Source organism: Ruditapes philippinarum, unplaced genomic scaffold, assembly GCF_026571515.1.
Source record: "Ruditapes philippinarum isolate M1 unplaced genomic scaffold, ASM2657151v2 ctg5594_1_1_1_1, whole genome shotgun sequence".
Taxonomy (NCBI): Eukaryota; Metazoa; Mollusca; class Bivalvia; order Venerida; family Veneridae; genus Ruditapes; species Ruditapes philippinarum.
This window is the reverse complement of record NW_026851530.1, coordinates 46,201-68,339: the sequence shown is the minus strand read 5'-3', so window position 1 is coordinate 68,339 and position 22,139 is coordinate 46,201. Positions and strand designations below refer to the sequence as shown.

Genomic DNA, 22,139 nt, shown 5'->3' with positions numbered 1-22,139 from the left:
GCATGTCAAGCAGTTATATTTTAACAAATATAAAGAATTTATTTCTATTTCATATTAATTATTATAATGTTATATTTAAAACTCTTAAACTAAAGACTTGTACTTTAATTAAATAAACAAAAAAGTTAAAAAAAAAAAAAACACATTCTTATTTCTGTTTCTAAAAATAAATTCTACATTAAGGTACCCATAATGTATATACTTGTTTTTTTTCATTAACACTAGCCTGCATTTATCCATGCCACCAATGCAGACCAAGATCATCCTGCAAATCCATACCGTCTGATCATGGTCTGAACTGTTCAATAATTTAGTCAATAATCAGAACAGATGTTGAAATTTCCCCCCTACAATGTTGAATGGTTTTGTCCAGACTGAAATATGGACAAATCCATTTAAGATATTTAGGATAGTAAGGGTTAATAAGAAATTTGAAATTAATTTTTTTTTTCGTAATAACTAAATTACCTGCAAGGATAATTATCGCCTTGGTAACAGAAATTAATAAGAAATTTGAAATTAAATTTTAAATTTCCGTTGTAACTAGCTAGAGTAATGTTGTCAAACTTCATCATTAATAATTTTGTGACAGAGAATATTAGAGCATCTTTTATTTGACAACCTAATGAGAGCTGTGACAATAGACTTAGATTCATCAGTTGTTTAAATCTATTTTGATATTAAATTCCCTCAAAAACTGTGAAAAAGACTGTTCCAAAAATCCACTGGGAACGGGTTTAGTACCTGATACCAACTTACTTTACTGAGGAATAATAAAAACAAATCAATGATCTGCAATAATGAATGAATAATACAGACAGCACATATTAAGCCAGCTGATCTGCGTCTGCCCTGGTCACATGGCTAGAATCTATTGCGCCAGCTGGCTAGTGGTAAAACGAGACATACACACAATTTACTATGCTTGTCCATAGCCAATTAACAAAGCATAACAAAGTCTCTAAGTCAATGCCCTATTTTCGAATGCCAAAAAAAATAAACATACATTAATTATTGCAAACTGGGCAATTCATCAAATACTTGCCTAGACAGGTAACTGTACACCTATACAAAAGTAGGTCACCATTTATGTGTATTTACATAAAAGATCAACTGAAGTATTTGACCCAGTTTTATACGAGATTTGTCATTCTGTTCTATTTATAGACTGATTTAAGATTTTATTTGTATTTAGATTGTACATAGATATAATGCCATCAAGCTATTATCACAAAACTGATTCAAACTAATTTAAACAATCCAAATATAATCTCCCTATCTTTGTTATAAATATAACAGACAGGTAGATCTGTTCCCTGATAAACTCAGTTGAACACACATTTAACAATGAACTTGGCTATCTAATATAGTTTTATATACCAAATTTAAGTACGTTAAACTAAGTATGTCTGAAAAAACCTTGCTATATGTAACTGATTTTAGCCTGTAGCAGATTTAACCTTTGACCTTAGCAGTACAATGACTAGTTGAATACAGATTTATTTTTTTTACCAGTCAATCTTACCTGGCTTTTTACTACCTTTGTTAAACAGCCAATAAGTCCGGACTGAACTTGCTTTAAACCTTTAAATATCCGTACTTCCAAAGAAATAACACTCTTAATGCACAATGATCTGTATATCATAAAGTGAATACTGGACATTCAAATAAAAATTTAACAGTCCAAGAATATTAAAACTTTTTTTTTTCAGACACAGACAAAAATTTTCAACCATTCAGGTTTTATGTCACAAAGTTGAATTTATCTAAACATAACACGGCAAGGTTAAGTAGGCACTACTACATAAATACTGTGATTAAACTAATAATTGCCTAAGGTATGTACACACAAAAATCCACAAGAAATCAATAATTTCTAATATCTGCAGACAGAGCACTTGTTCGAAATTTGAAAATTGTTTGGAGTGCGGTCAGTTGGACAATTGGTCAAGCATGTAAAGAGGTTCACCATGGGGGGAATAAATCAATACGACCTGTAAATCAGTAACTTAATAGCTTTCATTTGTACCTGTAACCTATATAATGTAACTTTTCGTACCAGTTTAGGCAGGTTGTAATAAATAATCTTACTTGTTGAAATATTTCGTATTTCATGTTATTAATTTATAAAGGAAGTTTAATTTAAAATGCCGCATTTCACTTGAATGAAATATTTATGTAAATAAATGAGTAAGGAGTTGGGTTAAAGCTGCATGCCTCCAAATCAGCCAAAATATTTCAAGAAAATCAATTTTAAGACAAAATGTACAATGACTTTAAAAATTCTTAAAAAGATTCAAGAAATAGTTTTTATGTTATATGTGATTCATGAATGATTTTGCAGTATTTATCAACATATTTCTACTATGTGACTAACACAGAGAGGGCTATTTTTTGCAAATTTTAACCTTTTTTATATTATTCGCTGATTATACATGCCATTTGCAATGTGTAGATTTTCTTCTTTCTCCACTTAATACTATTTTACTTTTAAATACATTTTCAAAATTTTCATAAAAATTATCATAATTCTTAAGGTGATATTGCTGCTATCTAAAAGGATGACCTACTTATTGAATAAAATTTAAATAAAATTAGGTCAGGAACCAGATAACCAGACCAAGTTATGCAGCATTATACATGTATGTCAACAGCAATAATGGACTGTAATTAACCCTTGAGTGCCATTGCCCAGATGATACAAGTGAAGAGCAAAACATGGGCCTTCACATATGGGCCTTCACCTTAGTGCAGAAACGGGTTAACTCCTTATATAAATCAATAGGGGTTAACCCATTAATGCACTAGGGTGACAAACTGATGATATGTCAAGATACTGAACCGAACCGACCTTCAAAAGTACTCTTGGCTATTCAATTGTTAAAATCCCGAACTCAATCCTAACCTCATAGCAATGGCATTCAGTGGAGATTGAATCATCTGAATGTTTCAGCAGGTACATGCCTAATACTGGGATTTGGTTACCAAAACATCAAAGTTCCTTCTATTCCCTGGGGACGGTCAGTCCCTCTTCTGCTAAGTTACAATTTACAGGTGCATAAAACAGTGGGATTGAATCGCAGGTAGGACTACATGCCTTTGATAGGGATCAGGTTACCCAAACATCAAAGTCCCTAGGGACTGGTGGGTCCCACTTCTGTCACAAGTTACAACAGGTGTATAAAAAAGTACTGCATAGTCGATATTAGTCATTATCACTAATACAACTTGCTTATTATCCACTTAATAAGGAAAACAATTGAAAATGACTGCATAAAATGAGGAAAATCTGCTGCAATTCATCTATTGATGAACTTTGCTTGCATTGTGACATGAGACCAAGGTCAAGAGACTACTTTTTTGTGGACTACTTTCGAGTCAAGTTTGCAACAAGAACCGTAAAATGTCCTCATGCATTTCCGGTCAACAACAACCCACTTAGACCAACGAGGAAAAAAGTTATACTAGTATACAAGTCATGGTAACTACTTACATTTGTCTAATACTTATGTACCTACATGAATTTTGCTTATTTGACACATCCTTGTTTATAGATGTCAAGCAGTTATGCATGTTAAGCAGTTATATTTTAACAAATATAAAGATTTAATTTCTATTTCATTTTAATTATTATAATGTTATATTTAAAACTCTTTAACTAAAGACTTGTACTTTAATTAAATAAACAAAAAAGTTAAAAAAAACAAAACAACAACACATTCTTATTTCTGTTTCTAAAAACAAATTCTACATTAAAGTCACCCATAATGTATATACTGAATTTTATTTCATTAACACTTGAACTGCCCCATTCAAAATGATTAAATTGTACAAATGCCTTTTTCACCACTAGCCTGCATTTATCCATGCCACCAATGCAGACCAAGATCATCCTGCAAATCCATGCCGTCTGATCATGGTCTGAACTGTTTGCTATTTAGTCAGTAATCAGAACAGATGTTGAAATTTTCCCCCTAAAACTGATGAATGGTTTTGTCCAGATTGAAAGATGGACAAGTCCATTTAAGATATTTAGGGAAGTAAGGGTTAATAATAAATTTAATAATAAATTTGAAATTTTTTTTTTTTCATAATAACTAAATTACCTGCAAGGATAATTATCGCCTTGGTAACAGAAATTAATAAGAAATTTGAAATTAAATTTTTTTTCATAATAACTAAATTACCTGCAAGGATAATTATCGCCTTGGTAACCGAAATAACAGCATTATAATTTCTGTAATGTATGTGTGTATCTACTCACTACATTAATATTTACCATGGCTCATCATTCAACTCAGGTCAAGAAAACGATCTAACCAAAAAATATCTCACCAAAAATTTCTCATTCGGCCAAAACTTTCATTACCAGACACCAGGCAAACATAATTAACACACTCCTGCCGCCTTGGCCATTGCCAGCAGATAGCAAAAAAAAAAAAAAAAAAAAAAAAATAGCTACGAAAATTTCCAGCTGCCATGTTAAGTTTACAGTTCATCACAAATCGTACAAAATAGAGACGAACTATACATGACACATGCAACATGTGCTGGGTCTTTATCGATACTCGTTTCAAATCAAAGTAAAAACCAGACCGCATTTATTATATTCAACTTCTTTCATCTCTTTATTGCTGAATGAATCTCGGATTCTTGATTATTCTGCACCCAAATCACCTCTCATAACATTCTTGTGTACAACATCATAACAGTTCTATCCTTTTACAAAAACCAGTTCGCTTCCATGTTTCTAAAAATAGATCACACATGTACATAAATTTTCCCATGCATTCCATGCAAGAACAGATCTCTAACCTGTATGATTTTCCTTCCAACCTTCCAAGTTTTAACAGTGAACTTCAACTCTCGACCCCCTTACGATGCACACCCTTTTCCTCACCGTGCTTTCTCTCAGGTAATCCGAAACCAGTAGCAACCCTAGGGTACACACAATACCGGCAATTGTCCCCTTATTGCCCTACTTTCAAGCCACATCATACAACAAACCGATTTGTACTCCCAACATAATCAATACAAGCTATAGTCTGTTTCTAAAATATTGCTAACACAATAGTTAGCAAGCTAACACAGCTAAATTTGAATAATGAACTTGCCTTGCTGTGTAAAACAGATCAATCCAATAGTAAATTCAGGGAGTTCAGCATCAAAATGCTAAATTAAATGGTACATGGCAGTTATTGATAGTATAATATGGTCACACTGCAATTATGTACGGCCTGGCCTTAACTCTAAAACTGGAAGTTTATAGGAAAGTCAGTATCATGGCAATCATTCAATTGGGCTAAATATCAAATTTCTTCCTTGCTGGATAACTATACAATACTTTAGTATGCCAAATGCTTACTTTAAAATAAAATATCAAAAAGTATAAATACAATACATGATTTAATATATATTTCTATATACATATATTTAACAAAGTGCTTTTGTTGAGCATTTGTATTTTCTTTACTTTATATGCGAAACTAAAATTCCATCATCTATATGCATTAGGTTTACTTTACAATCCTTTATTCCCTGATTTTATGAAAATAAATAAAACTTCTGAAAACCACTAAACCATAGAACTATTTACAAAAGAATTAAGCCAGCTTTGACCGGTAGATAATATTTATTTGTTTCAGATTGATTTTTTACCTTTAACTTCGTGGAACCGGAAGTGATTTACATTTACTGCCGATATTGAACCGGACCAGTCTGCAAAATCTGTGCAGTCTGACCATAATCTATACAGTTGTCTGACCAACTTCATATTTTCAGTTCATTTAGGAAATTAAACAGGTTACGGGGTTAACAAACTGGCGCGTATATTTGTAACCCTCGGCAACATATGAAATAAATCTACAGTTAATTGTCCTCATGATATTTGCAGGTTTGTGTTACACATGTACATTGTTCTTGTTAATTACTTGTAGCGACATGTTAGGTTTTTGTTTCCATTTTTTATTTCTTTTGATCACATCATTAAGTCTGTATATACGTCGTGTACATGTATATTGTTCAATTTTACAAAACCTGTCAATTGCAGATAGAGCATTTTTTACAAGTTTATATCAATCGGTCCCCGAAATCACGACCGTCTGGTTCCCAATTTCTTTTTCCTTACATTACATATATTTTATATTTATATCACCTGCAGACAAAGTATTGAACAACTCCATCATTGTTTAAGTGTATGTTTGATTTTAGGACATTTTTTTCCTTGGTTTTGACTTTTCAAAATAAAATCCTTACATATTAACTTAAACAGACTATATAATGAACAGTTTCAAATAATATTTATATCAACCTACATATGCTGTGAAATCTATATTCAATACATACTTGTGTGAATACACCTATGAAATCTACATTAATCTAACACTTGTCTGAATAAAATAGTGATATCTTTACTTAGACTTGTTTTTAATATCAATACTCAACTAAGGCCTGTTCAACACACTTGTGATATCTACATCCAACTAAGACCTCTGTGAATTTATCATCTACTCTTAGATTTGCATAAAAACACATGTGATATCTCTACTCAGTGAAGACTTGTTTTAATATATAAGTGATATCTACACTTAACTTACACTTATGTGAATAAAGAAGTACATGTAATAGCTATACCCAATAAAGACTTGTGTGAATATACAAGTGATGTCTACACTCAGTTAAGATTTGTGTGAATATACTTGTAAAATCTACACTCAACTTAGACTTGTGTGAATAAACAAGTGAAATATACACTCACTTTAGACTTGTGAGAATTTACAAGTGATGTCTACACTCAACTAAAACTTGTGAAAAAACAAGTGATATCTGGAATGATCTACACTCAATTCAGATTTGCGTGAATATACTTTTGAAATCTACACTCAATTAAGACTTGTGTATATAAACAAGGGATGTTTACACTCCTCTAAGACTTGCATGAATATACAAGTGTAATCTACTAAGACTTGAGTGAATATGCAAGTTATATCTACACTCAATTAAGACTTGTGTGAATATACAATGATATCATCACTCAACTAAGTCTTGTGTGAATATACAATGATATCTAAACACAACTAAGACTTGTGTGAATATACAAATGATATCTACACCCAACTAAGACTTGTGTGAATATACAAGTGATATCTACACTCAATAAAAACCTGTGTGAATATACAAGAGATGTCTACACGTAACTAAGACTTGCATGGATATACAAGTGTTATCTTCAAAGACTTGTGTGAATATGCAAGTGATGCCTACACTCAATTAAGACGTGTGTGAATATAAAAGTGATAACTACACTCAACAAAAACTTGTGTGAATAAACTAGTCATATCAACATTCAATTAAGACTTGTTTGTATATACAAGTGAGATCTACAATCAAACAAGACTTGTGTGAATATACATGTGATATCTATACTCAACTAAGACTTGTGTGAATATTAAAGTGATAACTACACTCAACTCAGACTTGTGTAAATAAACTAGTCATATCAACATTCAATTAAGACTTGTATGTATATACAATAAAATGTCTACACTCAACTTAGACTTGTGTGAATATACAAGTAATAACTACACTCAATGAAGACTTGTGTGAATATACAAGTGATGTCTACACTCAACTTAGACTTGTGTGAATATACAAGTGATATCTACACTCAACTAAGACTTGTGTGAATATACAAGTGATGTCTACACTCAATTAAGACTTGTGTGAATATACAAGTAACATCTACACTCAGCTAAGACTTGTGTGAATATACAAGTGATGTCTACACACAACTAAGACTTGTATGAATATACAAGTGAATATACACTTAACTAAGACTGGTGTGAATAAACAAGTGATATCTAAACTCAATTAAAACTTGTGTGAAAACACTTGTAAAGTAGGGCAACAAAATTTAGAAAATTAAGCAGTGTGAAGCATTTCATCAAAATTCCTAAGACCTTTTATTTTTGTGACATTACTGAAAACACCATTTTTATATCAAATACTCAATATATTCAAAAAGGATCATCACTGCTCATTATTAATATTCAAGTCTCGACACAAATTCTAACATGAGGCTCCTATGAAACAACTTCAAGAAAGGAGAGTGGTTCTTCACAGGTGCCTCTATATATAACAAAGCACCTGCAGTCTTGTGTACCCCCCCCCTCCCCCCATCAGTAACCATGGAAATCTTAATTATATATATAAAATCAATGTACTGCAAGCATGTGAACATTTGGATCATTAATTCAATAATGAAGTCAATGTCCTTTAGTAGATAGCTATTGATTGAAATTGCAAACTGGTCAACGAATAACCAGGTCAGTGACCTTTGCTGTGTTATAATAATCAAACTTTATTGACAAAGTTCCAAGCATGTTTTTCTACTAGACCAATTGGTAATATAGTATTCATTATCTATAACAAATCCATAATTTTTTAGTGGTTTAAGTCAATTAAAAACTTTATCAACTTAATTTCAAATATCATAATGCTCAGTCATAATTCAACCAAAATGTTCTCTTCCCTATTTTTCATTCATGTGACTTATTAAAATTTTGACTCAACAACAAAAACAGATGCCCCAAAAAACACACACACAACCACAGGGTGAATTTTTTTCAATGAATCTCTAGTACTATTACTAACCAAATGCTTAATATCATATATATAGCCGCCCCTTCCCACCTTTGTAGTGTAATATATTTCTACGATATGTATTTTCTACGCCAGTTGTAAACTCAGCTTTGTTCACTGAAGCGTATCTTATTGGAAGAAAAATGTGCCTAATCACACATACAACACTCCCACTACTCCAGTTCACTGCGTCTACGATATAGTCAAACAAGTTACACGACCCAGTCGAGCGCAACAAACTGAGTTTCATCAATAGATTAAAAATGATACTATGACATTAATCATACAAATGGAATGTTGATTAAAATTTTAAAAACTCATTCATATGCTCAGATGAATTTTTTTTTCTCCAATACCATGCATTCATGTTAATAACTCAGCCTAACATCAATCTCCTAGGCAAGAAGATTAACGATATAGAAATATTGCAATAAAAAAAATACACGAGTCATTAAAAATGTAACCTTGGCCTATCATCCTGGAATGACAGGTATAATAGGCCAGCTGTCATCGCATTGGAGGCCAATGCAGTGACTATATATTTTTGCACCCAAACTACCTGGGGATATAGCCAAAAAACCCGCATTTGCTGGGGGGGAGATAACCTAACAATTTTTACCATCTTGTTGCCTTCAGCTAGGGGTGAAAGTTTTACCCAGTTCTAAACTATAAAATCAACCAAAAGACTATTAAACCTAGAAACATATTTTCTTATTTATGGATGTGGTTTCTTTTAATGGAATAAATCTTAGTGCAAATCTCCCTTTGTTTGTTTTGGTCTGTCTGCAGGGCTTCCATTAGTGGAAGCTTGGGAGTTATTTTCTCCTGATTTTGGATTGTTACTTCCAAACTATAACACTTTTCTTTACCTATATAATGTGACTTCCAATGAACTTGGACATTTTGCAGTCTCTGGCTTCCAAATTTTGGAACTTAATGGAAGGAAACCCTGTGTCTGGTTTTAATTCTGATTTTATATATATCTTAGGGTCAGTCCATCTGAACGGAAATTAAGCTTTACCCAGAGATCCAACGAGAGACCACTAAATGTTTTGACTTTCATTAACCCTTGTGCTTTTCTTGTTTGAGATTCCACAGAGAAGGGTGTACAAGGAGTGGTGACATCATAATAAGAATGAATTTTGGGGATTACAAATCCAATGCTTATTGGACCTATATCTATATTAGAGACTAGTAATCCAATCAAACACTTCCCGACCTATAAATGTCAACTATTTACAAACTATTACTTTAATTTGTAGTGATTTCCATATAAGCTATATAAACAAACTGTAGAGATATTTCTACTAACTAAATTGTAAAGAAATATGAATTACTGTCCCTAGGAATTAATTTCACAAACTCCGAGTCCTGTTTATATATATCAGAAATTCTCCCTATAACGAGCACTGCACATGCTGCTTAGATATGACATTACATGTATAATATTACATAAGATCACTTTGACAGACGCTTTTTAGAGTTAAATATAGAATCGGGACCCAAAAAAAAATTCAGACGAGAAAAAAAACTTGTCCATATGCACGAAACCAAACTTATGTTATATTTTGGCACGTAAACACCAGTATTACAGTTTTCCCATCTTTGTCTCAACATTTGGTTATGTACTCGAGAGGTTCTCATACGTTATTAACCCAAAATATGCAGACCCGTCTCACAGATGACCTAGTTCCGAAACGATTAGATCTTTGATAATTATGTACAATCTTTTAAAAATATGATGTCAAGGATACGGAACAAATTACGAGATATACTGATGTTTATTTAAATATATACATAATAATCTAGAATGTAATCAAAATTATGAGATATTTTGATGTTTATATATTATACATATTAACCTAGAGTGTATCATCACATGTACATTACTGTACAAAGAAGAAATCAAGGCTTGCTGTTTAATGACAACTCTGATCGATTTAATACCACAAAAAAAGTAAAATAAAAAACTGGGTTAAACTGGACAAATGCTGTTAAGAAGTACATGACTGTATATGTAAATCAAAATAAGATTGCATTGTAAATATTAAAGATTATGAGTTCAGGATCATAACTCATGAGGTATATATCTTCATAAAAATCTTGCATACATGATATTTGACATGATCGAGCTATCCGACACTTCGACTATGACATTGTTATTACGCTGCTATATAGATAAAGGGAGAAAACAAATACCTACACAACTCTCTGAAGATAAACTCGGTCTCAAAACGATTTCCTTTCTTTGATTAAATCCTTTCGTACAGTACACTTAAACAGTTCACCATCGCACACTCGGTCACTATTAGTAGCACATTTTATTTACAAATCGTACACAATAAATAACTCAGTTGTAAATCCAATTACTATGTATATAAGTATACAGTGCTGAAATATTAAAGAATGTCTACAAAATCTATATTTATCCACTTGATAATAGGTACACCCTGCTATACAAAAATCACCATTTCAGCCAGGTAAGCAAATTTTATAGGCTATTTTTATTTCAGGTTAAAAACCAAACAGCACAGTTGCAACAGCTGTATACAAAAATCTTTCCTTACCAAGTTTATGTTATATGTTTAAACAGTAAATATAAGCTCGGGCAAACCAAGATATCTAAAATATTGTATGGAAAACATGTATTAATTAACTAAAAACTCTACCTATTGTGTTATGACACTAATTCCATGTGTTTAGTTGATATATATAAATATAACCAATCATCTCCCATACAAAAACATGAACAAAAACGTTTTTACACACACACTACCATAGAGATCACTGATTTACAACTATTACTACTCTATGTATGAACAGGTCACAGCTCATAACAAGTGGGCCATAGGTCAGAGGTTAAGAAATAGCTGGTAGTTAACTTCCTGTATACGATTATTCCTCTTTGTTTGCGAACAAAGAACACTTAAGCTTCCATCATGCTATTTATATGGTAAAATCCAGACAATGCTGTTGTTGTTGTTTTTTTTCAAGACTGTTTTTCAGAAATCATTTGCATACTTTGGTTAATTCTTGAAACAAAGATATTGAACAGAAACTGATTTAAACAGCAGACGTGACTATAACCATGTAGTAAGGCATGTATTGGGAGGCGACTCAAGGGGAATTTATCAAAGCTGAACAGAAGGCTTTAAAAGGGGTCAAATAAGGTTAACTTGTAATGATTGAGGGAGTGAGAGTTATTTTCAACCAGCCTCAAAATAACTTAGGTTTAGGAGGACTAAAATAATTGTAAGGGTAGAACACTCCTATGTTTATCACACCAATAAGCATTATTTAATTTTTTATTTCTTTGAATCTTCTTTTAGACTGATAAAATTAATATCAATATTAATATTTTCATAATTCACAAAGAATGAACTTCATAAATACAAAGAACTTTCCCATTTATGAACTTTTATTTACTACATGTACCTTTGTGTGTAATTTATGAAATGGAAATTGATTTCTAGCTAAACAATGGCATCATATTTCTTTTGAAAATCTCAATTATAAACTAAAGTGAATTATCTATGCCAACAGTGTAAAGAAAGGCGAGCATGTGAGTTATATAGACACCATACTCTTGGTTGGTCAATTTCATAATTACATGTAGATCCTTATTTATACCAGCATGTACTGTCTAACACAGACACCTGGGGGTCAGATCCTGCCCCCCCCCCACCCAACGTGATACCCCCCTGTAAACACTTTATGAAAAATATTTTAATATTTAAACACAAATGGGACTTCTGCTACAACGATACAACTGCAATCTGCAAAAATTACCTTTTACCATCAAGTCCCATTTATCAAATAAACTGCGACGCAGGAGTGTAATAAAGCAATTTAATAAAAACAATATTACACTACTGTAATAACACTTTGATGTGACGTCATTTGCGCTATGTATAAACATAGCGTTACACTAAAATGCGTGTCAATGAAAACTGACTCTGTTTAATAGTTTACCATGGTTATTTTATACATATGATAAACAGAACAGAATGTTATAGTCGTGTAGATTCAATACTAAATTTATTGAACTTGTTAGTAAAGCAATATTATGCTAGCAAGAGGCTCGCATATGATTTTATTCCACTTGTTCAATAAATTTAGTATTAAACCTACACTCATATATCAATTGTCAGAGAAAAACTACGCCTTGCCTGAGAATCCAACCAGTGACCCCTGGATAAAAAATCCAAGTCTACCACTATTGAGCTAAGAAGACAGACAAGGAAAAGGACATAAGCCTGAAATGTGTCATGCCATTCTTAAAATATAACTGTTTGATCTGTCTGTTTATGAACTATGATATTTCAAGTACTTCAAATTAATATCATGCTCTCTATAAAATCAACAAATGACCTTTTGAAGTTATCGATCATAAACACAATATTTATCAAACAAGAGCCACCACAAAACGGGCCACACTCAACTTTTTCTTATTACTATCTTCATATTTAAAAAAAAAATTGAACTTGTCATTTTGTCATAAATGTTCTTCTATCCAAGTATAAACAAAATCTTTAAATAAATAACAGTTATGACATTTTTTTAGCAAATTTTGATGATTTGACCTTGACGGTCAAGCACTGAGAACACACTTATCCTCTGCTTTTGTTTTGTGTATGTTCAAAATAGTCGCTGTTGCTCAGAGTCCACATGGCAACTTGAGTCATTCCTAATTCAACCCTAAGGTGTCCATGTGTTCACTGCAACCTAGGCCACTCTTGGCCGCTCTGGTGTAACAGGTGTAATAAAGTAGGACAAAAGTCAATCCTGTTGTTTTTCTCATTAAACTGGGAATAGGCTTTAGCCTCTTGATTTTGGGAAAAATAATTGTTAAATTTGCTTATTTGGGAAATAAAGAAGCTGGTTTAAGTTAAAATCTTTGGGAGAACTGCATGATTTTAAAGAAAATTGTTGTTTTTCTATAAGTTGAAAAATCTCTGTGATCCCAATATCTTATATATCACCACGGTTCAGCATGAAATGGAATTTTTTTTAACTGCACCCAAGGAACATTTATATGAAATTTTGATGATACTGGCTGAGTGATTTGGCAAACCATTTTGTTGGCTAGCAGACAGAGTGTTTATACAGTGAATATGTGGGGTGTTCATAGCAGGGGCAGCAAAATCAATTTTCCATGTTGCCCAGGTTGTCCCATAGCCTGTACGGACAAGTGAAATCACCTTGAGCATAATTATGTGCTCTAGTGAACCAAAAAAAGAACTATAATTTGAAGATATACTTACAGTTGGTATGCATTGAAGTGGAAGTAAACAAATCCCATGCCATAAAGGAATGGACCATTCTGAAAAAATAAAGAAGATATCAATCATATTATACTAATAATAACTAGAACTGCCACTGCCATGGCGTGAATACCCCCGCATACCACTTTGTCAGAATCAACAGTGGCCATTTAGAGCTCAAGGACAACTTCCCTGCCAAATCTGAGGTTACTAAGCCAGTGCATTGCTAAGTTATGTATTCTACATGCTTCAAATGTGAAAATGTCAAAATCAATACACTGCGGACAGGCATTCTTAAGCAATTGAGGGGAAAAACTTATTTTTTTGTCAAGGTCCCTGTGACCTTTGACCCAGTGACCTCAAAATCAATAGGGGTCACCTTATGGTCATGATCAACCTCCATGCCAAATATGAAGACTGTGGGTCAAAGGAATCTTAAGTTAATGGGCGGACAAATTTTTTTAGTAAAAGCCCCTGTGACCTTGACCTTTTACCCAGTGACCTCAAAATCAATAGGGGTCATCTACTAATCATGACTAACCTCCATGCCAAATATGAAGACTGTGGGTCAAAGGAATCGTTAGTTATTGGGCGGACAAGCTTTTAAAAGTCAAGGCCCCTGTGACCTTGACCTTTGACCCGGTGACCTCAAAATCAATAGGGGTCATCTACAAATCACGACTAACCTCCATGCCAAATATGAAGACTGTGGGTCAAAGGAATCTTAAGTTATTGGGCGGACAAGAAAAAATCGACGGACAGCCGGACGGCCGGACAAGCTGATTCCAGTATACCCCCCTTACAACTTTGTTGTGCGGGGGTATAATAAAGTATAATTACGAATTTTCAAAAATAGAGTAAATTCTATTATATTGTTTCCTCTTCCTGAATTAAGCAGTCTATGAAATATTGGTACATTAGAAAAATGCTTCATAGTGACAGTTTCCTTATTACTATTGACCATTAGACTCAATATACAAGATCTATTTTCACAAAAAATATACACCCGGAGTCCTCACTCGAGGATCACACCAATAATCACTGGTTCATTTATCTGATTCATTCCCTATTGAGCTCAGTAGGCAGACAAAATAAAACTAGCAGTAACAAAAAGTGAACTTACTTTCCAATGGTCTTCTTGTAACTGGTAATACTTCTGGTAAGCTGAGAGTGCTGTAAACAAAAAATTTCATATTTATATTTATAATACTGCATAGTTCATTAGTTGTAACGATGATTTTCATTGGAAGACAAAAGTGATGTTTCTCTTATCTTTAAACCATGGTTGCTTCAAATTAAGATTTATTTTCAATTCTTATCAATTAGGTAGTACATTCTTTTTTGTTGTTGTTGGGTTTTAAGTAGCACCAACACAGTATAGGTCATTAACGACTGTCCAAATTTGATTGGTGGAGGAAGACCTCAGGTTCCCTTCCATGAATAATTTTAGATAGAGAATATATTATCAACTTGTCATAATGATTTTTGACAGGTTATATGGTCATTTTAATTGACTGTTATATTATTCTTGCCTAAATGATAATTGGATATTCGCCCTACCCCTTTCAATAATAAACTTTACTGTTTATAATATTCTCTCAAAAAGTCTTTTTTGGGGTTGGATTTTACATGGCATCAGATTTTATGTGGCACTCACAAGTAGATGTCATATGGTGACTATCCAGCTTTACTGGTGGAGGAAGACCTAAGGTGCCTGTCCGTGCATTATTTCAGGCACAAGGGGGAAATTGAGTAGAACAACCAACATTCCCTAAGCTAACTGGATAGCTTTCTCAGCTTTCTCTAGAATCCCAGGTCCCTAGCAGGATTGGAACCTTAAGCAGTGAGGGGTAAGTGGTTTGAAGTAATACTTTGCCAAGGACGCTCCTTAAAACTTTAAGTTTGGTTAATATTTATAACAATTAACCCATTCTATAAAGTTTGGTGGAAAGTGCTTCAGAAATGTAGAATCAGTTGGGCATAGATGGAAGAAATTTGTTTATGCCCAGTAACCCTCCAATATTCATCTTAAACTGGAGAATACTGTTAATAATAGACTTACTCCCAAATTAAAAATATTTTGGGTTTTCCCCAGCTTATCTAAAGTACAAACTTTTATAGTTACAGCTTCGAAAAATAAGTGCAACAGGTTGACTAATCTGTTGTGACAGCTAGTGAACTATGAGGCTAAAACGGTAAAGTTAGCTTGGTAAAAAAAACAACATTTGCAGAGTTCCAGATAACATTTACTTATTAGTATTACAAGAAATTATTCATTTTTGCTCCTACCTTTCTCATACTGTTCCAACAAGAGTAGAAGATGTCCTAGTCTGCAAAAGATTGCTGCATCAACTTTCGGTTTCTCATCGCTGTTGTCTTTCTTGGCCTTCCTTACAGCCGCTTTGATCACTGACTCATAAAACTGTACACCCTGCATTTCAATATACATAATTTGATAAGACACTTGTATAATTTTTTGGGTCTGATTTTAAGCCACACTGACGCTGTCAGGTCATTCAACAACTTTCAAGCCTCACTATTCAAGGCTATTTTTTCCTTCTATAGCAGGGGCTGTTTAAGGGTGGCTACCGCAAATAAAAGTTCTTTAAAATCATGCAGTTTTCCCCAAATAGAATTTTCATCAATTTTTTTTCTTCCTCTTTTACAAATATACTGTTTAATTTTCCCAAAAAGTTAAGGGCAGGGCTGCTTCCTGAACCTGTGAAAAAAAAGCCCCACTATTGAAGGAAAGCCTCAGGTGCTCCTATGTGCATTATTTTAAACACAAGCAGGTAAACATACATATGTATGTACCTCAGTGGAACCACAGACCTTGCATTTGCTAGCTCCGTAACTTCCTCGTGAAAAAATCCAAAGTCCCTGTCAGGATTCAAACCCACAGCAGTGAGGGGGAAGCAGATGGAAGCCGACAACCAGAACCATTTAACCACAGAGCCTCCCCCAACATATAATTGTACAGTTGTGAACTAAATATACATGTACAATTAACACAGCATTGATAAAACAAAAATAATTTACAATTCTGAACATACATTTATCCATTAAATTACAAAGGTACAAATGTATTTAATAATTTATTGTATAAAAATTTATAAAGTACATGTAGGTACACCAAGATTCCTTGCAAAAAAGGATGAAAAACTAAACTGTCAAATAAAGCTTTTTTGCAGCATCTTCAAATAATAAACTAGTTCTAACCTTTTCCAACAAACTTTTGGTGGCTGCCTCCTCAGGCTTATCTAATTTTAAGAATCCAAATGAGCAACTGAAAGAAAAATATCAAGGATATAGATCAAGGTTATATATCTACATGAAATTAAACATTTTAAAGTAAAATTTAATGCAGTATTGTCCAAATATAAATAGCGTAAAATTCCTAATAAACGCCTCTCCCCTAATAAAGGCCCCCAGGCCTTTTGATAAGAAAAACAATCTAGTCATCAGTGCTGAACTCATGAGTAAATCCATAATTTCAATCAAATCATTCAGAATCCATTTAATTTTAAAGTATGAACTTTAAAATATTAACACTTTTTAATGTTATTATCAACACTTGCTAACACTAAATGTATTTACAATGATTTTTGGATTTAGGAAAAAACTGTGTTGTAATAATAGCCCCCGTTTTGGAAAATGTTTAGCCCCTGGGGGCGTTTAATAGGAATTTTACGGTACATGTACTAAATACGTGAATATAAACATGTAGTTACAAAAAGGCAATTTAAACAAAATTCAATAATTTTACCCTGTCAATGTCATTCAAATGTCGAAGTCAAACTTCAATTATCTAACATATCAGATTTATTCTAAGTGTTGTTTGCCCCAGCGTGACTCGGTATGAGTAAAATTCATAAATTAAAAAATTAAATACAGTATGTAAAAAAATTATCATAATAAAACAACTGAAGTCCAAGTATAAATAACTAAATTAAATATGTGAGTAAAATTTGATAACAAATTTTATCAATATTCAATAGCTAAACCTTACATGTCAAGATCATTGACCTTAAATCTCAAGATCACTGACCTTAAAATTAATGTCAAGGTCAAATAAAGGTCAAGGTCAATGACAGCATCTGTATGATTATGATTGATCTTCAGAAATGCAGGGAATTAATAGTCAGAATTTTCACGAAGTTTTGGTTCTTCTGAAGGGTCTAAAATCATACCAATTTTTAAAAAAAAAAAGGTTTAAAGGCCAATTATGCACCAGAAATGCTTTATTTTAATTTTCAAAAGCTTTTTCACTTTAATTTCCTGTTGTATTTTTCAAACAGGTTACTCAGTGGCCAACGTAACAAGCATCTAACATACTCTAAAACCATTTTTTGAATGTTATAAAACTAATGTTTGCCTTTTCTGAAGAATGAAAAATGTATTGACGATCACTGGAGTGGGTAGAATAGCTGTCCCTATTCTTCTATTCACCAGTCAAGATAAGCATTTTAAGTCAGGGGTCACACTTGCCATGGAATCTTGAAGGTCATTTTGATCAGTATGGAATCAGTTTTACCAATTACAAATCCAAATCCCTAGGACTTTAACAAAATTTATCCCTCCAGTTAAAATCCTGAGGGTCAGAACAAGCCATTAGGAAATTTGGAAGGTCAAAGAGTCATTTCAATGGTCAAACTCTTAAGTCTATGTCTAGTATTGTAGACAACTTTAATAATAACTTATTTTTGTGTGTATTTGAGTTTATTTACACTCGCCTCCAGTTGCCCATATGGGCGAGTTCTCCAGAAGAGCATTAGCCATTTTAGATTTCGGAGGAAAGTGCAAGATACAGATAGATGCCCCAATTACAGAAGCTTCTCCTGGTTCTCTAGCTTGCCAAGAATTAAAGCACTCATACACGGCACCTCAATTTAAAGTCTCATCCGAAAGACTGATAAGTTATTTTAGTTGGCCAGTCTGGGAATCGACCCAATGTTGAGATTACAAGTCTCACTCTCTAACCTATTGAGCTATGCTGGCTGGCTTAATAACTTATACATGTTGGACATAATTATAATAATATCCTCAATTAACATAAAGACAGTGTTCTCAATTACATTGATGACTTATTAACTGCTTTCACTCACAGTGTAGGCTGGACCATAAAACATATATATAAATGCAAGATTGCTTTCACTTTTAAAAATTATTTCTTTACATTCCCTCTGGTGTATTTGTTTTTTCAACAGTTAAATATTAATCTATTTTTTAACAATACACATACATTTCTCTAAGTTTTAATATGGCCCCTTCACAACTGTGTTGCCTCATTAAACAAAGTTGTTACTTTACTTTGCTTTGCTTTGCTTTGCTTTGCTTTACTTTACTTTACTTTACTTTCTTACTTACTTAATTCTGATTTTGCTGCTGATGCAAATATGTTCATTTTTTTTCACTTCTGAATTTGCTGCTGATGCAAAAATGCTAATTTTTTTTTATTAATATCAAACTATCTAGCTTGATATATGTTTTATAATTATTGTTTAATATTTTTTCAAAATTGAACACTTTTTTTTATATATTTTTCAAGTAACTTTATTTTCTTCACTTATTAAGTCAATAGGTAAGGTTAGATATATTTAAGTATATCACAAAATCTAAAGATAAATTAATTCAAAAGAAAAATACAAACACTTTTGAAAATTTTGCTATTTTTATAATATAAATGTTACAATAATTGATTTGAAATTAAAAACAAATAATATTCAACAAATGAATTTTCAAAAATTGTCATTTAAATGTATTGTCAAAATTAAAATTCTTTTAAAAATGAATATTATTGTCAGCTATCAATTTAATATATAAATTGTAATATTATTATAAATGAGATTAAGTATGACTTCACACATGATGTTACAGAATGCACGGTGACACTGATTGTATTAGAGTGATAACCGAGATAACTCAGGATTTATAATCCAAATTCCAATCAGTTGACCAATCAAGCTATAACAACATAGACCATATCGCACATTATTTTACAGATTAATCAGGCATAATCCCTTTAAATATTCCTTTAAAGTACCATATATATGAACAATGGTAGCCAAAAGACCATCCATGCAGTGCAAAAATGTCTAAGAGATTGAAAGTCCAAAGCTGATAACATCCACTTGTCCAGGAAGCAAAATATCCTGTCACCAATAGATAAGGTGATAAGTTTGTTTTTTTCCATGAAAATTGCATGGAGCTAAATTATCACCACCTTTAGTCTAACTTGAACTAATTTTGCTATTCCATGAGATATTGTGATATTTTGTGGCAATAGAAGCGAGATTATGACCCAGAACAAAAACATCTCAGAATCTAGCTTTGGCATGTCAATATATCTTGACTTCACCACCTCGTGCTTCAAAATTGGGAAAAGAGTTAACTCGGCCCTATACCAACTCGGCACGGGTCAACTCGGCACGGGTCAACTCGGCCCACTTTACAAAAATATATATTACGTATTAACTTTGCTTTGCATGCTGGTAAGGTAAATGAATAATAAGAAATATCTTATTATTATATAGTTATACATTGTACTTCTGCCGAAATAAAGTATATTTAGAAAAAAATTGTTATTTATTTGTCTTATATTTATAAACTCTCTCTGTTGAACTACGTAAATAACAATCTCCTACGCAGTAATCTCCCATTATCAATTACAATTCTGCCAAGGGAGGTAATCACTGTGCGGAGTTTGCGTAAATAACCGAGGTATATTGAGAGAAAAAACAAGACTTGTTTCCCTTAGTTTCCCTGAATGCAAATTTAGCCGTGTTTAAATCTCTAGTTTGGGGTGTTTAAATCTCTAGTTTGGGGCGATTAAATGTCAGATTTTAAAATTTGTTACACCAATTAAAAGCTGGTGATCTTAGCTTCCTCTCAGTATATATTTCAACACATTGTTTGACACTGAAGGTATTTAAATTTACGGTTAAACCTACCACGAGTCAGAAATACAGTGAGATACGCAATTGGTTATCTTTACTCGCAATTCTACTGATAAGAAAAGCCTGTCTGCTGCTAGTTCTGAAACTTTTATGTGAAAAAACCGTGTTTTATAAATAATTACAATAATAACAATAAAAAGTGATAACACAAACCTAAATATTGATAATTAAAAAATGGGCCGAGTTGACCCGTGCCGAGTTGGAATAGGGTCGAGCTGACTCGGGGCCGATCAAGTACGTTTTAGGGCCGAGCTGACCCGGATAATGGCCAGATTCTCAAAATTGACATGTCCTGTGTCTTTTCTATAATTCAAAAAACCGGGGATTTTATCGAAAAGTGAGAATTTATTACATTTGTTGATCTTTTTCCTTCTATCTTTATGTAAAACTGCCCCCGCTACTGAAAACATAGGGGGAATTCTTAAAAATATGAGTGAATCCCCTCATCCCCCTCCTAGAATAGACACTGCATCCTCGGATGGACTCTCATTAAACATGGACTATATGCACACAGTGCTCTTTCTTGATGTCACCTGACATTATCTGTACATCTCTCTTTGCAGTTAATCTCTTTTAAATGTGTCATAGACAAGTCAATGCACCAGGATGTTAATATGATTTCATATAAGAGACAAGCCCATTAAATAATAGTGTATTTTTGCTGTTTATGCCGTCAAAAACATTATCAGTGTAAATAAATAAATATGAATGTTTTATATAGAATATAGTATATCTAATGTAGCAGGAGTGCGAGCAGTCGCGTTCAATGAAAATAAACAAAAATTATTGAAACCCATGCATGTGAAACCGGTAAAATTCATTATGCTTACCTGTCATATTTTGTCAATTCTTGATGTTCCTCCTGGGTTAATTCCACAGTTTCCTTATCCAGTGCCATGTTAAGTGTAATAATTTAAATGGAAGATGGCCCTTGTGTGTCTATTTAAAGAAATTTTATTAAAACTTTATTGTGGCTTTATGTGCTAATTAACTCTTTTCGACTAATCCTCTGCTGAATATATTTATTTTTATATCGCTATCGTCTCAATCGAACCCTACCTACGTATATAGTGTCCGTTGGTAATATAAGTGTTACCATAGAGATCTCTGTTGTTATGAGATTTTTTTTCTTGAAGAACATTGTCTGGACTTTTAATTTTATATAGTTCAAGAAATAAAAAGAGTTAAAATTGTATAGATCTATTGACGCACCTGTAAAATATACAAGTTCGTTGACCTTTACGAGAACTGTACACATAATACTTTAAATAATTATATA

The 22,139-nt window shown here is 32.7% G+C and overlaps 1 protein-coding gene across 1 annotated transcript in view; it reads right to left on the bottom strand.

Annotated features, from left to right (window-relative positions):
• LOC132736883 (histone demethylase UTY-like) overlaps positions 1-21,861 on the bottom strand; it is a gene marked incomplete at its 3' end in the record, with an annotated part of 45,529 nt that extends 23,668 nt beyond the window's left edge. Inside the window, 5 exon segments of the mRNA XM_060724130.1 lie at positions 13,905-13,963; positions 15,028-15,077; positions 16,194-16,335; positions 17,124-17,190; positions 21,691-21,861. Coding sequence (XP_060580113.1) covers positions 13,905-13,963; positions 15,028-15,077; positions 16,194-16,335; positions 17,124-17,190; positions 21,691-21,758 — 386 coding nt within the window.
• Between the last annotated feature and the right edge of the window lie 278 nt (positions 21,862-22,139).